General features: G+C 44.9%; 1 protein-coding gene across 9 annotated transcripts in view; it reads right to left on the bottom strand.

Annotated features, from left to right (window-relative positions):
- The window catches only part of LOC147117523 (RNA-binding motif, single-stranded-interacting protein 3), a 2125417-nt gene that overhangs the window by 1625647 nt on the left and 479552 nt on the right, over positions 1 to 20218 (bottom strand). For all 9 annotated transcript variants that reach the window (XR_015078466.1, XM_085988580.1, XM_085988577.1 and 6 more), the window contains exon 3: positions 17405 to 17473. Coding sequence is in view for 8 of the 9 variants with exons in the window: in XM_085988580.1 (XP_085844706.1) it covers positions 17405 to 17473 (69 nt within the window). In the remaining variant the exon portion in view is untranslated. The remainder of the gene's footprint in view (positions 1 to 17404; positions 17474 to 20218) is intronic.

Here is a 20218-nt window from a genome sequence, read left to right as displayed (position 1 = left end):
ACACACACCCACGCAGCTTTGTGTCATCTGAAAACTTGGAGATATTACATCTAGTTCCTTCGTCTAGATCATTAATATATATTGTGAATAACTGGGGTCCTAGCACCGATCCCTGCGGTACCCCACTAGTCACTGCCTGCCACTCAGAAAAAGAGCCGTTTCTTCCAACTCTTTGCTTCCTGTCTGCCAACCAGTTCTCTATCCAAATCAGTACCTTACCCCCAATCCCATGTGCTTTAACTTTGCACGCTAATCTCTTATGCAGGACCTTATTGAAAGACTTTTGAAAGTTCAAATACACCACATCCACTGGTTCTCCCTTATCTATTCTACCAGTTACATCCTCAAAAAATTTCAGTAGATTAGTCAAGCATGATTTACCTTTTGTAAATCCATGTTGACTTTGTCCGATCCTATCACTGTTTTCCAAGTGCTCTGCTATTACATCTTCTTTAATGGACATTTTCCCCACTACCGATGTCAGGCTTACCGTTTTCTCTCTACCACCTTTTTTAAATAGTGGGGTTACATTAGCTACCCTCCAATCCATGGGAACTGTTCCAGAGTCTATAGAATTTTGGAAGATGACCAGCAATGCATCTACTATTTCTAGCGCCACTTCCTTAAGTACCCTAGCATATAGATTATCAGGCCCTGGGGATTTATCGGCCTTCAATCCCGTCAATTTCCCTAACACCATGTCCCTACAAATACTGATTTCATTCAGTTCCTCCCTCTCATTAGATCCTATGTTCCCCGACATCTCTGGGAGGTTTTATGTGTCCTCCTTTGTGAAAACAGAACCAACGTATGTATTTAATTGGTCTGCCATTTCTTTGTTCCCTGTTATAAATTCCCCTGATTCTGACTGCAACGGACCTACGCTTGACTTCTCCAATCTTTTTCTCTTCACATATCTATAGAAGCTTTTACAGTCAGTTTTTATGTTCCCTGCAAGCTTACACTCAAGTTACCCTTGAGAAGGTGGTGGTGAGCTGCCTTCTTGAACAGCTGCAGTCCGTGTGGTGATGGTACTCCCACAGTGCTGTTAGGTAGGGAGTTCCAGGATTTTGATCCAGCGACAATGAAGGATCGGCGATATACTTCTAAGCCAGGATGGTGTGTGACTTGGAGGAGAACTTGGAGGTGGTGGTGTTCCCAAGCGCCTGCTGCCCTTGTCCTTCTCGGTGGAAGAAGTCGCGAGTTTGGGAGGTGCTGCAGTGCATCTTGTAGATGTTACACACTGCAGCCACAGTACGCCGGTGGTGGAGGGAGTGAATGTTTAAGTTGGTGGATGGGGTGCCAATCAAGCGGGCTGTTTTGTCCTGGATGGTGTCGAGCTTCTTGAGTGTTGTTGGAGCTGCACTCATCCAGGCAAGTGGAGAGTATTCCATCACACTCCTGACTTGTGCGTTGTAGATGGTGGAAAGGCTTTGGGGAGTCAGGAGGTGAGACACTCGCCACAGAATACCCAACCTCTGACCTGCTCTTGTTGCCACAGTATTTATGTGGTTGGTCCAGTTAAGTTTCTGGTTAATGGTGACCCCCAGGATGTTGACAGTGGGGGATTTGGTGCTGGTAATGCCATTGAATGTTATAGGAAGGTGGTTAGCCTCTCGCTTGTTGGAGATGGTATTGCCTGACACTTCTGTGGCACGAATGTTACTTGCCACTTATCAGCCCAAGCCTGAACGTCATCCAGGTCTTGTTGCATGCAGGCATGGACTGCTTCATTATCTGAGGAGTTGTGAATGGCACTGAACACTGCAATCATTAGCGAACATCCCCACTTCTGACTTTATGATGAAGGGAAGGTCATTGATGAAGCAGCTGAAAATGGTTGGGCCTAGGACACTGCCCTGAGGAGCACCTGCAGTGATGTCCTGGGGCTGTGATGATTGACCTTCAACCACCACAACCATCTTCCTTTGTGCTAGATATGACTCCAGCCAGTGGAGGTTTTTCCCCCTGATTCCCATTGACTTCAGTTTTACTAGGGCTCCTTGATGCCACACTCAGTCAAATGCTACCTTGATGTCAAGGGCAGTCACTCGCACTTAACCTATCTATAATCCTTGGCAGACTCTTTGGGTAAAAATTCGTGTACACCATGAGAATTCGGCCTCGGGTTAATGGCCGCTGAAAATGGGCGAAGCAGTACAAGAGAAAAATTTGCGCTGGGAGCTGAAGATTTTTAGCCCAGTGCTAACTCACTGTGTAACGCCCTCCTGGTGGCATTAGTGCAGGCATGGGAGTTGAAGTTTCCGTCCAGAAGTGGCGTTCGATCTTCCAAGAGCCTCTGGAAGCGAGGCAATGGAGTTCGCTAGGCATTGTGGGAAATTAAAAGGGCAATGCCTTCTGAAGTAATAAAAATTAAAATGAAGTGAAAACATGCAGTTTTCAGCCCTTACTGCCTTTTAAAAAAATTAACATTAAAAAGAAGTCCCAAGTGGGAGTCTTCAGCTCTTAAAGCTGAATTCCCTTCCGAACCGCAAGAAAACCACTAACACAAATTGCTCAGCAAGCCAGGGAAGGAGCACCCAGGGTCTCGCACGCAGCACTCCAGCTTCGTGCAGGCGATCAACACTGCAAGACAGGCCTCTACCCATAGGGGCCAGGAGATCATCCAGAAAGAACGATGTGGAACCACATCACCGAAGCTGTCACTGCCAGCAGTGTCACCCCCACCACCTGGCTCCAGTGTCCAAAGAAGCTTCATACCCTCAGACCACTGGTCAAGGTCAGTGAATGTATCTTCAAAAGCCATCTCCTACCAACTGCACCACTAGCCTCACGCGTTGCTCAAAGCACGACTCCCCCCACCCCCCAATTACTCACCTACCAACAATCTGTACCAATCATGAGGCACACTTCCCATTCCTAGCCTCACCTCACCCCCTTGGAGGAGGCGGTGCAGGCCATTCCTGGCAGGGGCATGGCTGAGCCCTTGGCCAGCGGTGAGCAAGAAAAGATATGAGATGCGGATAACCTCATATGTCATCCTCCTTCTGGCATGCACCTCTTGCTTTCCCACCCTCCCCTCAACACAACTCCACCCTTGTGCCTTCCTCATTTCACACACCCAAGAAATGCAGCCTGCCCAGCCAATGGTTGGCCAAGAAGAGGGAGAGGAGAGTGAAGTAGAAGAAGAAGAAATGCTGTCACTCAACTTCACACTCCCAATCACCAGCTCCTCAAGGTCGACCAGCAAGGCTATTTGCAGTGTCCCCCACTGAAAATCAGCAGCATTCCACCAGCCATGCTGCAGCCACTGGGGTAGCACTGCATGACATCAATAGGACAGGCAAAGGCACACACAAGGCAGTCACTAAGAAAATGCAGAAGGGTGATTAGTTGATTTCTTGATGTCATATTGGATGGATAGATGTATAAAGTTGGATTTGAAAGTTTGTTTTGTGGTGGCTTTTATTTCAGCATCGTGGCCATGAGGGCACTGTGATGGCCAGTAACAGAGGGAAGGTAAGGTGTGGGACAAATGTTGAAAGTGGAATTGGGGTTACATAAGAACATAAGAAATAGGAGCAGGAGTAGGCCAATCGGCCCCTCGAGCCTGCTCCACCATTCAATAAGATCATGGCTGATCTGATCCTAACCTCAAATCTTCTATCACTCTCCATCCCACCCGAACCCATGTGATCTCCCAGGAGAGGCGAAAAACCAGATAAAAAACCCAATGGCCAATTTGGGAGAAAAAATCTGGGAAATTCCTCTCCGACCCATCTAGGCGATCGAAACTCTTCCAGGAGATCACTCTGTCCCTATATTTTCTACAGTACTTACCTTCTGTAAAGGCGATCTCCACCCCAGCCAGGAACAGGAATAAAACCATCTCCTGAAATCTAACACAGAATTAGAACACAAGAAGTAGGAACAGAACCAGGCTACACAGCCCCTGGGCCCGCTCCACTACCCACAGGGCCATGACCATTCTGAACCTAGACTCATGTCCAATTTCCTGCCCGCTCCCCGTAACCCTTAATTCCCTTTACTTCTAGGAAACTATCTATTTCTGTTTTAAATTTATTTAATGATGTAGCTTCCACAGCTTTCTGGGGCAGCAAATTCCACAAACCTACCACCCTCTGAGTGAAGAAGTTTCTCCTCATCTCAGTTTTGAAAGAGCAGCCCCTTATTTTAAGATTATGCCCCCTAGTTCTAGTTTCACCCATCATTGGGAACATCCTCACCGCATCCACCCGATCCAGCCCCTTCACAATCTTATATGTTTCAATAAGATCGCCTCTCATTCTTCTGAACTCCAATGAGTAGAGTCCCAATCTACTCAACCTCTCCTCATATGACCACCCCATCATTCCCGGGATTAACCGAGTGAACCTTCTTTGTACTGACTCGAGAGCAAGTATGTCTTTTCTTAAGTATGGACACCAAAACTGTATTGTTTTGTACCAGTAACTGGTACTGCAGGCAGATGATTCCTTTCCGGATATCCCAGTCAGAAAGGGGCTGTCTGGGTTGCATGCTTCCTTCTGCTTCCTCCTCACGTGCTTCCTCCTCTTTGGCTTCTCCCTCTTCTGCATCTTTCTCTTCGGCATCTCCCTCGTCGCACTGCGAGCAATTGCTGTAAATCTGAAATGACAACATAAAATGCTGGAAATACTCAGCAGGTCAGGCAGCATCTTGAACTGAGATGTGAACCCTGTTTCTCTCTCCACAGATGTTGCCTGACCTGCTGAGTGTTTGCAGCATTTTCTGTCTTCTCAGAGGCCTTCCTTTACCATCCGAGGCCTTGGAAGCATCCAGCAGGACTCCCTGTACACTTACAAAACTTTTAACATGCATTGCACCAAGCCACTACTTCAATAAAATATTAAAAACCCAGTCCAAAAGCTTAAATGCAAACTTACCTGAAAGATGTGTGTGTCAATTTAAGAGGTGCTGACAGCACCTCTGTCAGTCTGCTGCATGCTAGGTTTACATGGTGAGCTTAGGATCCAGCGCTGAACTCAGCACAAAGATCCAAGTTCACCGTGATGACGTTAAGTCGACGTGCAGACGTCACCTCTCCCTCTTTTCAATCTGCAGGGTGATCGATGTTGCCAGCAGCGCTGCCGGGCCTGGGAAAATGGAGGACGGCACGGGACCCGCCACCAGCTGGCGAAAGAGTGGCAGCCGTGCTCTTTATGCAAATTTTTGCTGGTAATGGGTGGTGTTAAGCCCCCTGAATTGTTAGCCCTTTGTATCCTGCTCACAGCTTACTTTCCCACCTAGCTTTGTATTGTCAGCAAACTTGGACACATTACACTCGGTCCCTTCATCTAAGCCATTAATATAGATTGTAAATAGCTGAGGCCCAAGCACTGATCATTGTGGCACCCCACTAATAACAGCCTGCCAACCTCAAAATGACCTGTTTATCCCTACTCTCTGTTTTCTGTCCTTTAACCAATTCTCTATCCATGCTAATATATTACCCCCAACACCATGTGCCCTTATCTTGTGTAACAACTTTTCATGTGGCACCTTATCGAATGCCTTTTGAAAATCCAAATATACTACATCTACTGGTTCTCTTTTATCCAACCTGCTAGCTACATCCTCAAAAAACTCTAATAAATTTGTCAAACATGATTTCCCTTTCATAAAACCATGTTGACTCTGCCTAATCATATTATGATTTTCTAAGTGCCCTGTTACCACTTCCTTAATAATAGATTCGAGCATTTTCCTGATGACTGATGTCAGGCTAACTGGTCTATAATTCCGAGTTTTCTCTCTCCCTCCTTTCTTGAATAGCGGGGTTGCATTTACTACCTTCCATTAAACGGGGACCATTCCAGAATCTAGGGAAATCTGGAAGATCAAAACCAATGCATCCACTATCTCTGTAGCCACCTCTTTTAGAACCCTAGGATGCAGGCCATCAGGTTCAGGGGATTTGTCAGTTTTTAGTCCCATTAATTCCTCCAGTACTTTTTCTTTACTAATACTAATTTATTTAAGTACTTCACTCACATTAGACCCTTGGTTCCCCACTTGGTTCCAGAATGTTTTTTGTGTTTCTACTGTGAAGGCAGATACAAAATATTTGTTTAACGTCTCTGCCATTTCCTTATTCCCCATTATAATTTCTCCTGTCTCATCCTCTAAAGGACTCACATATTTACTTTAGCTACTCTCTTCCTTTTTACATACTTGTAGAAGCTCTTACAATTTGTACTAATATCTCTTGTTGTTTACTTTCATTCTATTTTCTCCCTTTTTGTCAATTTTTTGGTCACACTTTGCTAGTTTCTAAAATCCCAATCCTCAGGCTTACTACTCATCTTGGCAAAATTATAAGCCTCTTCTTTTAATCGAATACTATCTTTAACCTCTTTAGTTCGCCATGGATGGATCACTTTTCCCATGGACTTTTTATTTCTCAATGGAATGTATATTCGTTGAGAATTATAAAATATTTATTTCAATGTTCGCCATTGCTTACCTACCGTCATACCTTTTAATTGACTTTCCCAATCTACCTTAGCCAACTCACCCCTCATAGCTATGTAATTGGCTTTATTTAAGTTTAAGACTCTAGTTTCAGACTTAAGTATTGCTCTATGGTTAGATGTTGTAAAGCACATGCAAATGATGGGTCTATTCAGGCTTGGTCCCTGAACTATATGATGCCTAGTTATAAGGTTCATTATTTTATGGCTTTGAACTTAAAAAAAAAAACCTGTAGTATTCCTGCCTATCTAGCGTGAGTTTAACTCAGCCAAATGTACATATTATGGATGAGTTCCTGGCATCACTGGCCCAGGGGTCAGTGTTGGAATCACTACTGGGGAGACCTTGAGGCTTCCCGACTGGCACAAATGGGCCGGTAATGCTCCAAAAATCATGGGGAAGAATTTACTACTCTGTTTCCACTGTGGCCATTGCCATTTTGCTGGGGTCCTCAGAACAGAGGGCTTGGGGGGCCACTTGAGGCAAGCACATAGCTAATTCAAGTATTTAAATAGGGGTCCTATGACATCAATAGGACCCGCTGCTATTTTAGAACTCGACTGGGCAAAGCATCTATAAGAACATAAGAAATAGGAGCAGGAATAGGCCACTTGGCCCCTCGAGCCTGCTCCGCCATTCAATAAGATCATGGCTGATCTTGGGCTCAAAGCCTCTTCCCTGCCCGCTCCCCATAACACTTCACTCCCATATCTTGCAAAAATCTGTCTATCTCCACCTTAAATGTATTTAATGACCCAGCCTCCATAGCTCTCTGGGGCAGAGAATTCCATAGATTTACGACCCTCTGAGAGAAGAAATTCCTCTTCATCTCAGTTCTAAAAGGGTGACCCTTTATTCTGAAACTATGCCCCCAAGTTCTAGATTCCCCCACGAGGGGAAACATCCTCTCTGCATCTATCTTGTCGAGCCCCCTCAGTATCTTATATATTTCAATAAGATTACCTCCAATTCTTCTAAATTCCAATGAGTATAGGCCCAGCTTGCTCAATCTTTCTTCATAAGTCAACCCCCTCATCTCTGGAATTAACCTAGTGAATCGTCTCTGAACTGCCTCCAATGCAAGTATATCCTTCCTTAAATAAGGAGACCAAAACTGTATGCAGTACTCAAGGTGTGGTCTCACCAATACCCTGTACAGTTGTAGCAGGACTTCCCTACTTTTATACTGCAACCCCCTTGCAATAAAGGCCAACATTCCATTTGCCTTTTTGATTACTTGCTGTACCTGCATGCTAACTTTTTGTGTTTCATGCACAAGGACCCCCAGGTCCCTCTGAGCTCTAGCATTTTGTAATCTCTCTCTATTGAAATAATAATTTGCTTTTTTATTTTTCCGGCCAAAGTGGATAATCTCGCACTTTCCCACATTATATTCCATCTGCCAAATGTTTGCCCACTCACTTAGCCTATCTATATCCCTTTGCAGATTCTTTGAGTCCTCTGCACAACTTGCTTTCCCACCTACCTTTGTATCATCCGCAAACTTGGCTACATTACACTCGGTCCCTTCATCTAAGTCATTAATGTAGATTGTAAATAGTTGAGGCTGCAGCGCCGATCCCTGTGGCACCCGACTAGTTACCGTTTGCCAACCAGAAAATGACCCATTTATCCCGACTCTCTGCTTTCTGTTAGTTAGCCAATTCTCTATCTATGCTAATATATTACCCCCAACTCCGTGAGCTCTTATCTTATGCAGTAATCTTTTATGTGGCACCTTTTCAAATGCCTTCTGGAAATCCAAATACACGACATCTGCTGGCTCACCTTTGTCCACCCTGCTCGTTACATCTTCAAAGAACTCCAGCAAATTTGTTAAACATTATTTCCCTTTCATAAAGCCATGCTGACTCTGCTTGACTGCGTTATGATTTTCCAAATGCCCTGCTATTGCTTCCTTAATGAAGGACTCCAGCATTTTCCCAATGACAGATGTTAGGCTAACTGGTCTATAGTTTCCTGCTTTCTGTCTCCCTCCTTTCTTAAATAGGAGTGTTACATTTGCGGTTTTCCAATCCGTTGGGGCCTCTCCAGAGTCCAGGGAATTTTGCTATATTGCAACCAATGCATCCACTATCTCTGCAGCCACTTCTTTTAAGACCTACGGTGCCGCTCTGCCCAGTATCTGCTGGTGATCTAGCAAAAAGAAGCTCAAAGGTAACTACGCATTTATTTTTGTCGTGCAGGAGCAACAGGAGTGCAAAAATAACCTGACCCACTGTCACACCGGGTCCCCTCCTCTCCCAACCTACCTTACAGAGGGAAGCATCCACAGCACACATTCTGCCCAGTTCGCAATTAAAATGGCATCGGGGTCTAATGTATGTCATAGAACCCTGGTTATTATAGCTTAATGAGGCTCCCATCTGAATAAAATGGGCAACTCAGCTCCCCAGCGGAAGGCCCTTGGAAAAATGGTGGCAGAGCAGGAACGGGGCGTTAAGTCTATCACCTGCATTTTAATTCCGCTGCTGCCCTGTTTCAGCAGGGCGGAGGGGGTTAAAGTCTCCCCCAAGACTTTTTGAAATGTTCACTGTAGCCCTTCAAATGTACTTTTCCCTTTTCTGCTGTGCATGGATGTCTATTTTATATGGGCATGACTTATATCCAGTGTAATGACAGAAAATGGAACTTCTGGGATCACCAATCATGGCCGCCTGATTTAAATATAACCATCCATTTTAGAGTGGGTACTTTGGGCAGCAGAGGGAAGTGACTTGGGAAATTAGGTGGACAAAATGGTGGGTGGGAATCCTCGCCCCAGGTCCCATCCCTGCCCACCTAACCGAAGCAGAAAATCCTGTATTCTGCCTCAATTGCACTGGCGAAGATTTACATTGAAATATTTAGCTGCAGCATGCCTTACATCACCTGATGTCGATGTAACTGAGATTTTAGGAGTCTGATAATTTTTTTTTTTTTATTATTTTGAATATTTCTTACTGAGACCTGCATTATACTTAACCAAAGTGTTGTCAGTTGCAGTCACCTGAAATGTTTGGATTCCAGACATTCAACAGGACTAAACAGTTGGAATGGCCTGCCCAATGGGTATTTTTAAAAATTCATTTATGGGATATGGCATCGCTGCCAAGGGCAGCATTATATCGCCCATCCCAAATTGCCCTTGAGAAGGTGGTGGTGGTGAGCCGCCTTCTTGAACCGCTGCAGTCCGTGTGGTGAAGGTACTCCCACATTGCTGTTAGGTAGGGAGTTCCAGGATTTTGACCCAATGACGATGAAGGAATGGCAATATACTTCTAAGTCAGGATGGTGTGTGACTTGGAGGGGAACTTGGAGGTGGTGGTGTTCCCATGCGCCTGCTGCCCTTGTCCTTCTAGTTGGAAGAGGTCGTGGGTTTGGGAGGTGCTGCCGAAGAAGTCTTGGTGAGTTGCTGCAGTGCATCTTTAGATGGTACACACTGCAGCCATGGTACGCCGGTGGTGGAGCAAGTGAATGTTTAAGGTGGTGGATGGGGTGCCAATCAAGCGGGCTGCTTTGTCCTGGATAGTGTTGAGCTTCTTAAATGTTGTTGGAGCTGCACTCATCTAGGCAAGTGGAGAGTATTCCATCACCCTCCTTACTTATGCCTCGTAGATGGTGGAAAGGCTTTGAGGAGTCCGGAGGTGAGAAAATCGCTGCAGAATACCCAGCCTCTGACCTGCTCTTGTTGCCACAGTATTTATGTGGCTGGGCCAGTTAAAGTTTCTGGTCAATGGTGACCCCTAGGATGTTGATGGTGGGGGATTCAGCAATGGTAATGCCATTGAATGTCAAGGGGCGGTGGTTAGCCTCTCGCTTGTTGCCTGACACTTATGTGGCGTGAATGTTACCTGCCACTTATCAGCCCAAGCCTGAACGTCCATGTCTTGTTGCATGTGGGCATGGACTGCTTCATTATCTGAGGAGTTGTGAACACTGTGCTGTCATCAGTGAACATCCCCATTTCTGACCTTATTTTGGAGGGGAGGGCATTGATGAAGCAGCTGAAGATGGTTGGGCCTAGGACACTGCCCTGAGGAACTCCTGCAGCGATGTCCTGGGGCTGTGAAGATTGACCTTCAACCACCACAACCATCTTCCTTTGTGCTAGGTATGACTACAACCAGTGGAGCGTTTTCCCCCAGATTCCCATTGACTTCAGTTTTACTAGGGCTCCTTGATGCCACACTTGTTCAAATGCTGCCTTGATGTCAAGGGAAGTCACTCTCACCTCACCTCTGGAATTCAGCTCCTTTGTCCATGTTTGGACCAAGGTTGTAATGAGGTCGGGAGCCGAGTGGTCTTGGCAGAACCCAAACTGGGCATCAGACAGCAGGTTTTTGGTGAGTAAGTGCCGCTTGATAACACTGTCGAAGACACCTTCCATCACTTTGCTGATGATTGAGAGTAGACTGATGGGGCGGTAATTGGCATGGTTGGATTTGTCCTGCTTTTTGTGGACAGGACATACCTGGGCAGTTTTCCACAATGCTGGATAGATGCCAGTGTTGTAGCTGTACTGGAACAGCTTGGCTAGAGGCGCAGCTAGTTCTGGAGCACACGTCTTCAGCACGATAGCCAGGATGTTGTTGGGGCCCATAGCCTTTGCTGTACCCAGTGCGCTCAGACATTTCTTGATATCATGTGGAGTGAGTCGAATTGGCTGAAGACTGGCTTCTGTGATGGTGGGGACCTCAGGAGTCGGCCGATATGAATCATCCACTCAGCACTTCTGGCTGAAGGTGGTTGCTAACGCTTCAGCCTTGTCTTTTGCACTCACGTGCTGGGCTCCACCATCATTAAGGATGGGGATATTCATGGAGCCTCCTCCTCCTATTCGTTGTTTCATGGTCCACCACCATTCACGACTGGATGTGGCAGGACTGCAGAGCTTTGATCTGATCCGTTGATTGTGGGATCGCTTAGCCCTGTCTATAGCATGCTGCTTCCACTTTTTAGGTATGCCTGGTGCTGCTCCTGGCATGCTCTTCTGCACTCCGTATTGAACCAGGGTTGGTCCCCTGGCTTGATGGTAATGGTAGAGTGAGGGATATGCCGGGCCATGAGGTTACAGATTGTCGTGGAATACAATTCTGTTGCTGCTGATGGCCCACAGCGCTTCATGGATGCCCAGTTTTGAGCTGCTAGATCTGTTCTGAATCTATCCCATTTAGCACGGTGGTAGTGCCACACAACACGATGGAAGGTGTCCTTAGTGTGCAGGTGGGACTTCATCTCCACAATGACTGCGGTGGTCACTGCTATCAATACTGTCATGGACAGATACATCTGTGACAGGTAGATTGGTGAGGGCGAGGTCAAGTAGGTTTTTCCCTCGTGTTGGTTCTCTCACCACCTGTCGCAGTCCCAGATTGGCAGTTATGTCATTCAGGACCTGGCCAGCTCAGTCAGTAGTGCTACTGAGCCACTCTTGGTGATGGGTATTGAAGTATACCCCTGTTCTGCATAATAACAGAAGAGGAAAAGGAAGGGGAGCAGCAGAGGGAAGACGCTCTGAGAGTAAGGCTCCATGGCAGAAGTCTACTATGCTTATTTTGCACTTTTTTTTGCTGTATTTATGTTCCACAAATGAGCTCCGCAGGAAATTTCGGTGTAAGTTCCCGTTAGCAAGATTGGCGTAAATTTCAGTGTAATTTCTGCATAAGTGCAATCCAGAAAATTCTGGGCCACTATTTCCCAGTTCCTGTCTTACTGCATCACTATATGGGCCAAAGACAAATTGAGAACTGTCCTTCTCATGTAAAAGCTTTTCTCCATGGATGTATGGGCGAAGAAAATTACTGTGATTTTTGGACTTTTAACATTTAAGGTACTGGTGCGAAATGTAGTGTTGTAATGCTATACTTATTTTGCGAATTAATCCATTTTGATTCTGTTATTTCTCTTAATAACTAAGTAATAATGTTCAGCCTGAATCATATAATCTGTCAGCATGTTATTTTCTACCAATGTGAGAGGTCACGAGTTAACCCACATTATCTCCAGCGTATATATTGATTGTAAACTTGTGCATCTGTAGTATGCTATGGGCTAAAAATTCAGGGCTTTACGCCATCCATTACCGTCAAAAAGTAGCAAAAAGAGGGCGGCTGCCACTCTTTCGCCAGTTGGTGGTGGGTCCCACGGCGTCCGCCATTTCCCGAGACCCAGCAGCATTGCTGGTAAGATCGATGGCCCTGCAAATTTAAATTAGGGAGAGGTGACGTCCGTCGGCATGCAACGCTGACTTAACGTCACCTCGGCAACCTTGGACCTTAGCACTGGATCCTAAGCTCACCATGAAAACACAGCGTTCAGCACACTCACAGAGGCACTGTCAGCATCTCTTACAGAGTCACACACGTCTTTCAGGCAAGTTTGCATTTAAGTTTTTGGATTAGATTTTTTTGAAGTAGTGGCTTGGTGCAATATATGTTAAAAGTTTTTTAAGTGTGCAGGGAATACTGCTGGACTCTTGCAAGGCCTTGGATGGTAAAGGAAGGCCTCTGAGAAGACAGAAAATGCTACAAATACTCAGCAGATCAGGCAACATCCTTGGAGAGAGAAACAGAATTCACGTCTCAGGTCAAGATGCTGCCTGACCTGCTGAGTATGTCCAGCATTTTATGCAGTTTTTAGCCCTTACGAGTTTTTAAAAAAAAATTAACATTAAAAAGAAGCCCCAAATGGGAGTCTTAAGCTCTCAAATCTGAATTGCCTTCTGCACCTCAAAAATGGGAGAAGTACTTCAGCACAAACACGAATGGCTCAGCAAGCCAGGGAAGTGGCAGCCAGGGTCTCGCACGCAGCACTTCAGCTTTGTGCAGGGGATCAACACTGCAAGAGAGGTCCTCTACCCACAGGGGGCCAGGAGATCATCCAGAAAGAATGATGTGGAGGCCATCACTGCCAGCAGTGTCATCCCAATGACCTGGCTCCAGTGCCCAAAGAAGCTTCATGACCTCAGACCACTGGACAAGATTAGTGAATGCATCTTCAAAATCCGTCTCCTAACAACTGCACCACTAGTCTCACACACTGCTCAATACACGACTCTCCACAATACTGAAATAAAAGTCACCACAAAGCAAACTGCAGCATGGCTGGTGGAAGGCTGCAGTCTGGGAGGGACACTGCAAATGGCCTTGCTGGTCGACCTTGAAGAGCTGGTGGCTGAGAGTGTCAAATCGAGTGGCGGTGTTTCTTCTTCTTCTTCTTCACTCTCCTCTCCCTCTTTTTGATCAACCATTAGCTGGGCAGGCTGCATTTCTTGGGTGTTTAAAATGAGGAAGGCACAGGGTGAAGTTATGGTGAGGGGAGGGCGGGAAAGCAAGAGGTGCATGTGAGAAGGAGGATAACGTATGAGGATACCAGCATCTTGTATCCTTTCACGGGCTCAGCCATGCCCCTGCCAAGAATGGCCAGCACCGTCTCCTCCCAGGGTGTGAGGTGAAGCTAGGAATGGGATGTGTGCCTCGTGATTGGTACAGATTGTTGTTAGGTGAGTGAGTGTGGGGGGGAGAGTTGTGTATTGAGCAGTGTGTGAGGCTAATGATTCAGTTGTTAGGAGATGGATTTTGAAGATGCATTCACTGATCTTGACCAGTGGTCTGAGGTCATGAAGCTTCTTTGGGCACTGGAGCCAGGTCATTGGGATGACACTGCTGGCAGTGATGGCCTCCACGTCGTTCTTTCTGGATGATCTCCTGGCCCCTATGGGTAGAGGACCTGTCTTGCAGTGTTGATCCCCTGCACAAAGCTGGAGTGCTGCGTGCGAGACCCTGGGTGTCATTTCCCTGGCTTGCTGAACCATTTGTGTTCGTGCTGAAGTACCATTTTTGAGGTGCGGAAGGCAATTTCGATATAAGAGCTTAATACTCCCATTTGGGACTTCTTTTTAATGTTAATTTTTTTTAAAAAGCTAGTAAGGGCTAAAAACTGCATTTTTTTACTTCATTTTAATTTTTATCCATTCAGAAGGCATTGTCCTTTTAATGCATTGACCTTTTAATGTCACACAAAGCCTAGCAAACTCATTGCCTCGCTTCCAGAAGCTGTTGGAAAATGAAATGCCACTTCTGGACGCCAACTTCGCCACGATGCCTGCACTAATGCCACCAGGAGGGCGTTACATGGTGCGTTAGCACTGGGCTAAAAATCTTTAGTCCCCAGCACGAATTTTTCTCTTCTACCGGTGCGACTACTTCCAGCGGCCATTAACCCGAGGCTGCATTGACACCGGCAACTTTCGTGGCAGCCACGAATTTCTGGGCCTTGATCCTACATACTGTGTGCATTAAAGTTGCGATTTAGTTCATAGGAAGTACATGCTTGTCTATGGAAGTGAAACGTATTTGGAGCCCAAATTGTAACAGACACGAGTCACTGATTGCAACCCTGGTGAGTTGCAGCCTTCACACACATTATTCCTCAGTGTGGTCCAAGTACCTGGAATATCTGTGGTTTTGACTAGCATTGGCTAGTAGCAAGCCCTAATGGTTCATCCCATTTCCCTTGAACCTCCAAGCTATTCTCGTTCCAATTCCGGATTCTACCACTCCTATGTGTCCAGTTATAATTAGCTTGATGCTACACCTATGCTGTTGTCTTTGACTATTTCCGTCAGAGATCTCCCGCTCACCCCTTTAACTCTGCAACCTCCCTCAGGTGCTTTTACACTTGTTAATTGGGGCAAATTAATGCAAATTATCTGAATTATGAGCAACTTTGTATGTTTCTGATTAATTAATTAGTAACAATGATATAAGCAAAAAAATTGTGTTTTTGTTAACATAGGCAACTAATAACACATATATCTAATCTCAAGTATGGCCGAAATTACAAATGATTGAGGCCTCATACCAACACACACAATTACTAATCAATGATGCTCACTCTGCACATGCATTATCTTTAATGTACAGAAGAAATCTGTTGCCTTTTGATCTTAGTGGATGGCTTGACAGACACATTCGGGCAAGACAGCCGCTATGCTGTTTCCTGGCATCCACCTGTGACACATATCACAACATTGTGCAGTCCCAGCCCACAATTTTCCATTCATTAATTTTAATGGACAGAAAATTGTGGACTGGGACTGTATAATTTGGGGATGCACTCAGTGTAAACTGTTCGCTGGAAACAGAAATAATCATTTTGATTAGTTTATACAGTTCCTGCCTCCGTGTGGCTGCTTCTAGCAATTGTATAAATAGAAACCTAGTTCGAAATCACTGAACAAAATCAGTTCCACCGACATTTCTTTAAGAAGGTAACCTCAGTTCTTTGCTATTCATCAGCAGGAGACCCCACTGAGGTCCTCTAGAGGTGTTGTTGCAACAATAGCATGATTCTTCCTATATACATAGTTCTTGAAGAATAAGAATAGATGGGAGAGTCTCCACAGCAAAACTCTACTCTGACTAGGAATCAGAAGTTATTCCCCATATTGTGTTTCCTGTCCAACTATTTCCAACTGAGACTGATCCAAAATAACAGAGATAGATACATATTAATCAAGCCTGGAGGAAGCCTGATGGAAACATGCCACATAGATTGCAGGATAACCTCGACTCTAATTAATGAATTAAAATGATGAAAGAGGACTAATTTTGATCTGCCGACTGAAATAAGGAATGTCTAACTGTGACTCTAACCTAGGAAAGGATAGCACTGGCACATTCTGCTCACTTTAATTTAAGGGCCGATCAGACAGACCAAAGTGGTCTTTCCCTGTCCTGTACATTTCTATATAGCAAATGTAACTCAAGGTCAAGAATCCTGTAACCAAAAACAATATTGATACCAGTTGTGAATAATCTGCAAGGCCTTTCCCGGCTTCCTAGATTCAGGAGATGACTTGAACCCTATAATTCTTTTGCACTCTATTTTTTTCAATTGATATTTTACTGACACAATTTAAAATCTTCGTGTCTATGTCAGGTCTATTTCATGTAAATGTAAATGACATCAATTCTGATTGTGATTTTGGCAGCAGGAAAGAAATGAAATAAAACACCTTGTCATTATTCTGTGCATCAAAATGGGAGCAAACACCAAAAATAGATGCACAATATGTCATAGGAATGAAAATGCAACTCTAATAAATATTACTTTGAGCCCACTGTGTTATTTCATCAAACTTCTAAAACATCGTTAATTAAAAAACATTAGAATACAAGGCAAACATCATTGCGGTGACACTGTGTTAACAGGAGAAAGTATTAAGATTCAGTGTTGCTTTGTGATCTCTGTGAGAGGTGACTCGGGCATTGACCTGTTCTGCTCATCAATGCCAGAGAACATTTGTACCGACTGACAGATAAAAAAAAGTCAACTGTATTTTCATTTATTCAAGAATTGGAGATTTGTACATATCTTTGTGTCAGTTAAGCAATGTATAACATTCATGACGCTTACCAGGTATCTTGAGCATATTTATTCAGCAGTCTGGTTAACTAGCTAACCCTGTGTTTGAATGCAGAGTGGATAACCTAGTGTTTTGATGATCCTATATGCTATCATATGGTGTGATTGGATGCAGGGATGTGACCACGATTCAATAGCGAGTTCACAATCTCAACTGTGGTTTCAGTGCGAGACACCAGGTGGAAGCCAGGCACTTTCCCATAGGATTTACACATCTCCTAGCAGTACTGAAAGTGATTTAGGGACAGGTCATCTGGCAGCCCTCTTATATATGTACATGGGAGGATCCAACAAGAGAAAATCACTTACAAATAAAGGTCAAGAGGAAAGATTTAAAAGTTATATATACATCCTTTGTCGAAAACTGCCACATTTTTCAAGTGATCACAGTAGAACCAGATTGGTCCCAATATAATCAGTCTTTAAGTTGACACACATTTAATTTAGCAGTTTTCATATTTCTATTCCATTAATTTCTGAATATCATCTAGGACTCTACCTGATGTGGCTGAGAGCTTGACCATCTGCTGTATGATGGAGCACCGGCAGCCTTGGTGGTTGATACTCTCTGTAATTAAGTGAAATTCAATTCAGTAAAGGCACAATGCAACCTAGAATACAGTCATGGAATAAATAATGTTTTTCCATTTTTATGATGACTCAGCTTCTTGACAAATACCTCAGCGCTATTGTTTTGAACACTGAGTAAATCAAATTCTTAATAAAGCAAAATTGCCTGGAGGTTACTTTGAAATTGTTGTGACAAGCCATATCTTGTCTTTTGTAGTGCTCTACCCTTCTAATGCATTCTCTCTTAAGCCTTGCAGCTTCAATATACAATGCTGGAGGATTTCAGCCAAACATTGCAAATCGTTTGTTTGGACAAAATACAATGAGCAGTAAAATCACATCACTCTGTCTACTGCTCAAACTAACATACTCTTAACATTAATACAAAAGGCAAAATACTACGGATGTTGGAAATCTGAAATATAAACAGAAAATGCTGGAAATACTCAGCAGGTCAGGCAGTATCTGTGGAGAGAGAAACAGAGTTAATCTTTCAGGTCTGTGCCCTTTCGTCAGGATGCAAAATGTTACAGCTGTAACAGGTTTTAAGCAAGTGTAGCGGCAGGGAATGGGGGGATGGGAGGAAAGAACAAAAGGGAAGGTCTGTGATAGCATGGAAGGCAGGGGAGACTTAAATGGCAAAAGGGATGATAGTGCGAGGCATTAAGGGGTGGTAATGGGACAAGTAAAGAAACAAAAGATGGGTCTAGAGGAGGTGTAAATGGCAACAGCAGAACCATTACCAGCACCTGCTTTCCGAAAAAATGGGGGCAATGGTAATGATCTGAAATTGTTGAATTCAGTGTTGAGTTTGGAAGGCTGTAGAGTGCCTCATCGAAAGATGTTCCTCAAGATTACTGATCAAGATAAGCAATCACGGGATTGGGGGTAATATACTGGCATGGGTGGAAGATTGGCTATCTAACAGAAAACAAAGAGTTGGGATAAATGGTTCATTCTCGGGCTGGCAATCAGTAACTAGTGGTGTTCCGCAGGGGTCAGTGCTGGGACCCCAACTCTTTACAATCTATATTAACGATTTGGAGGAAGGGACCGAGTGCAACATATCCAAGTTTGCCAACGATACAAAGATGGGAGGGAAAGCAGTGAGTGAGGAGGACATAAAAAACCTGCAAAAGGACATAGACAGGCTAAGTGAGTGGGCAGAGATTTGGCAGATGGAATATAATGTTGGAAAGTGTGAGGTTATGCACTTTGGCAGAAAAAATCAAAGAGCAAGTTATTATCTAAATGGAGAGAAACTGCAAAGTGCTACAGTACAAAGGGATCTGGGGGTCCTGGTGCATGAAACACAAAAAGTTAGTATGCAGGTGCAGCAGGTGATCAGGAAGGCCAATGGAATCTTGGCTTTTATTGCAAGGGGGATGGAGTATAAAAACAGGGAAGTCTTGCTGCAGTTATACAGGGTATTGGTGAGGCCACACCTGGAATACTGCGTGCAGTTTTGGTTTCCATATTTAAAAGATATACTTGCTCTCGAGGCAGTTCAGAGAAGGTTCACTCGGTTGATTCCGGAGATGAGGGGGTTGACGTATGAGGAAAGGTTGAGTAGGTTGGGACTCTACTCATTGGAGTTCAGAAGAATGAGAGGCGATCTTATCGAAACATATAAGATTGTGAGGGGGCTTGATCGGGTGGATGCGGTGAGGATGTTTCCACTGATGGGTGAGACTAGAACTAGGGGGCATAATCGAAGAATAAGGGGCTGCCCTTTCAAAACTGAGATGAGGAGAAACTTCTTCACTCAGAGGGTAGTAAATCTATGGATTTTGCTACCCCAGAGAGCTGCGGAAGCTGCAACATTAAATAAATTTAAAATGGAGATAAACAGTTTCCTAGCAGATAAGGGAATTAGGGGTTACGGGGAGAGGGCAGGGAAGTGGACGTGAGTCTAGATTTGGATCAGCCATGATCCTATTGAATGGCGGAGCAGGCCCGAGGGGCCGTATGGCCTACTCCTGCTCCTACTTCTTATGTTCTTATTCCGTTGAGCTTCATTGGTACAGTGTAGGAGGCCAAGGACAGAGAGGTCAGAATGGGAGTGGGGCAGAGAGTTAAAATGGCAAGTACCGGAAACTCAGGGTTAGGCTTGCAGACTGAACAGAGGTGTTCAGCAAAGCAATCACCCAGTTTGTTTGTTCTTCCCAATGTAGAGGAGACCGCATCGTGAGCAGCGAATACAGTATACTAAATTGAAAGAAGTACAAGTAAATCGCTGTTTCACCTGGAAGGAGTGTTTGGGACCTGGACAGTGGGAAGGGAGGATCTGAAAGGGCAGGTATTGCATTTCCTGTGCTTGCACGGAAAGGTGATGTGGGAAGGGAACAATCAAGCCTAATGAGGAAGGGAAAGCCACCTCAACCGTCCCACTTCCCGTTACATCGAGACAAGCCGGGCCAGGAAGGCAGCAAAGGTTACCTCAGACCCGTCACTGATAAAGTAGTTTATCTTCCAGTGTCATCCCCAAACCTATCACCCTCCTACTCCCACCTGCATCCTTGTCTACCTCCCTCTCCCCCTCCATCTCCTTCCCTGTCCTGCTAAAGTGAAAGAAGCTTTTTCTTTAGCACAATCTTTCCCCCACTCTCACTGAAAATAATTTTGATCCCGTTCTCTTCCCAATGTGGTAGTTTCCCTGCCTTTGCTTCCCCATTCCTCCTCTCTCTCTCTCCCTCTTTCCTGCCCTCCTTGCCTCTCCCCTCCCTTTCCACCTCTCCCCTCA

The sequence above is a fragment of the Somniosus microcephalus genome, chromosome 5, assembly GCF_052327205.1.
Source record: "Somniosus microcephalus isolate GS21.2 chromosome 5, FLI_Smic_1.0, whole genome shotgun sequence".
Taxonomy (NCBI): Eukaryota; Metazoa; Chordata; class Chondrichthyes; order Squaliformes; family Somniosidae; genus Somniosus; species Somniosus microcephalus.
The sequence above is the reverse complement of the archived record's forward strand: the minus strand, read 5'-3'. Positions and strand labels throughout refer to the sequence as shown.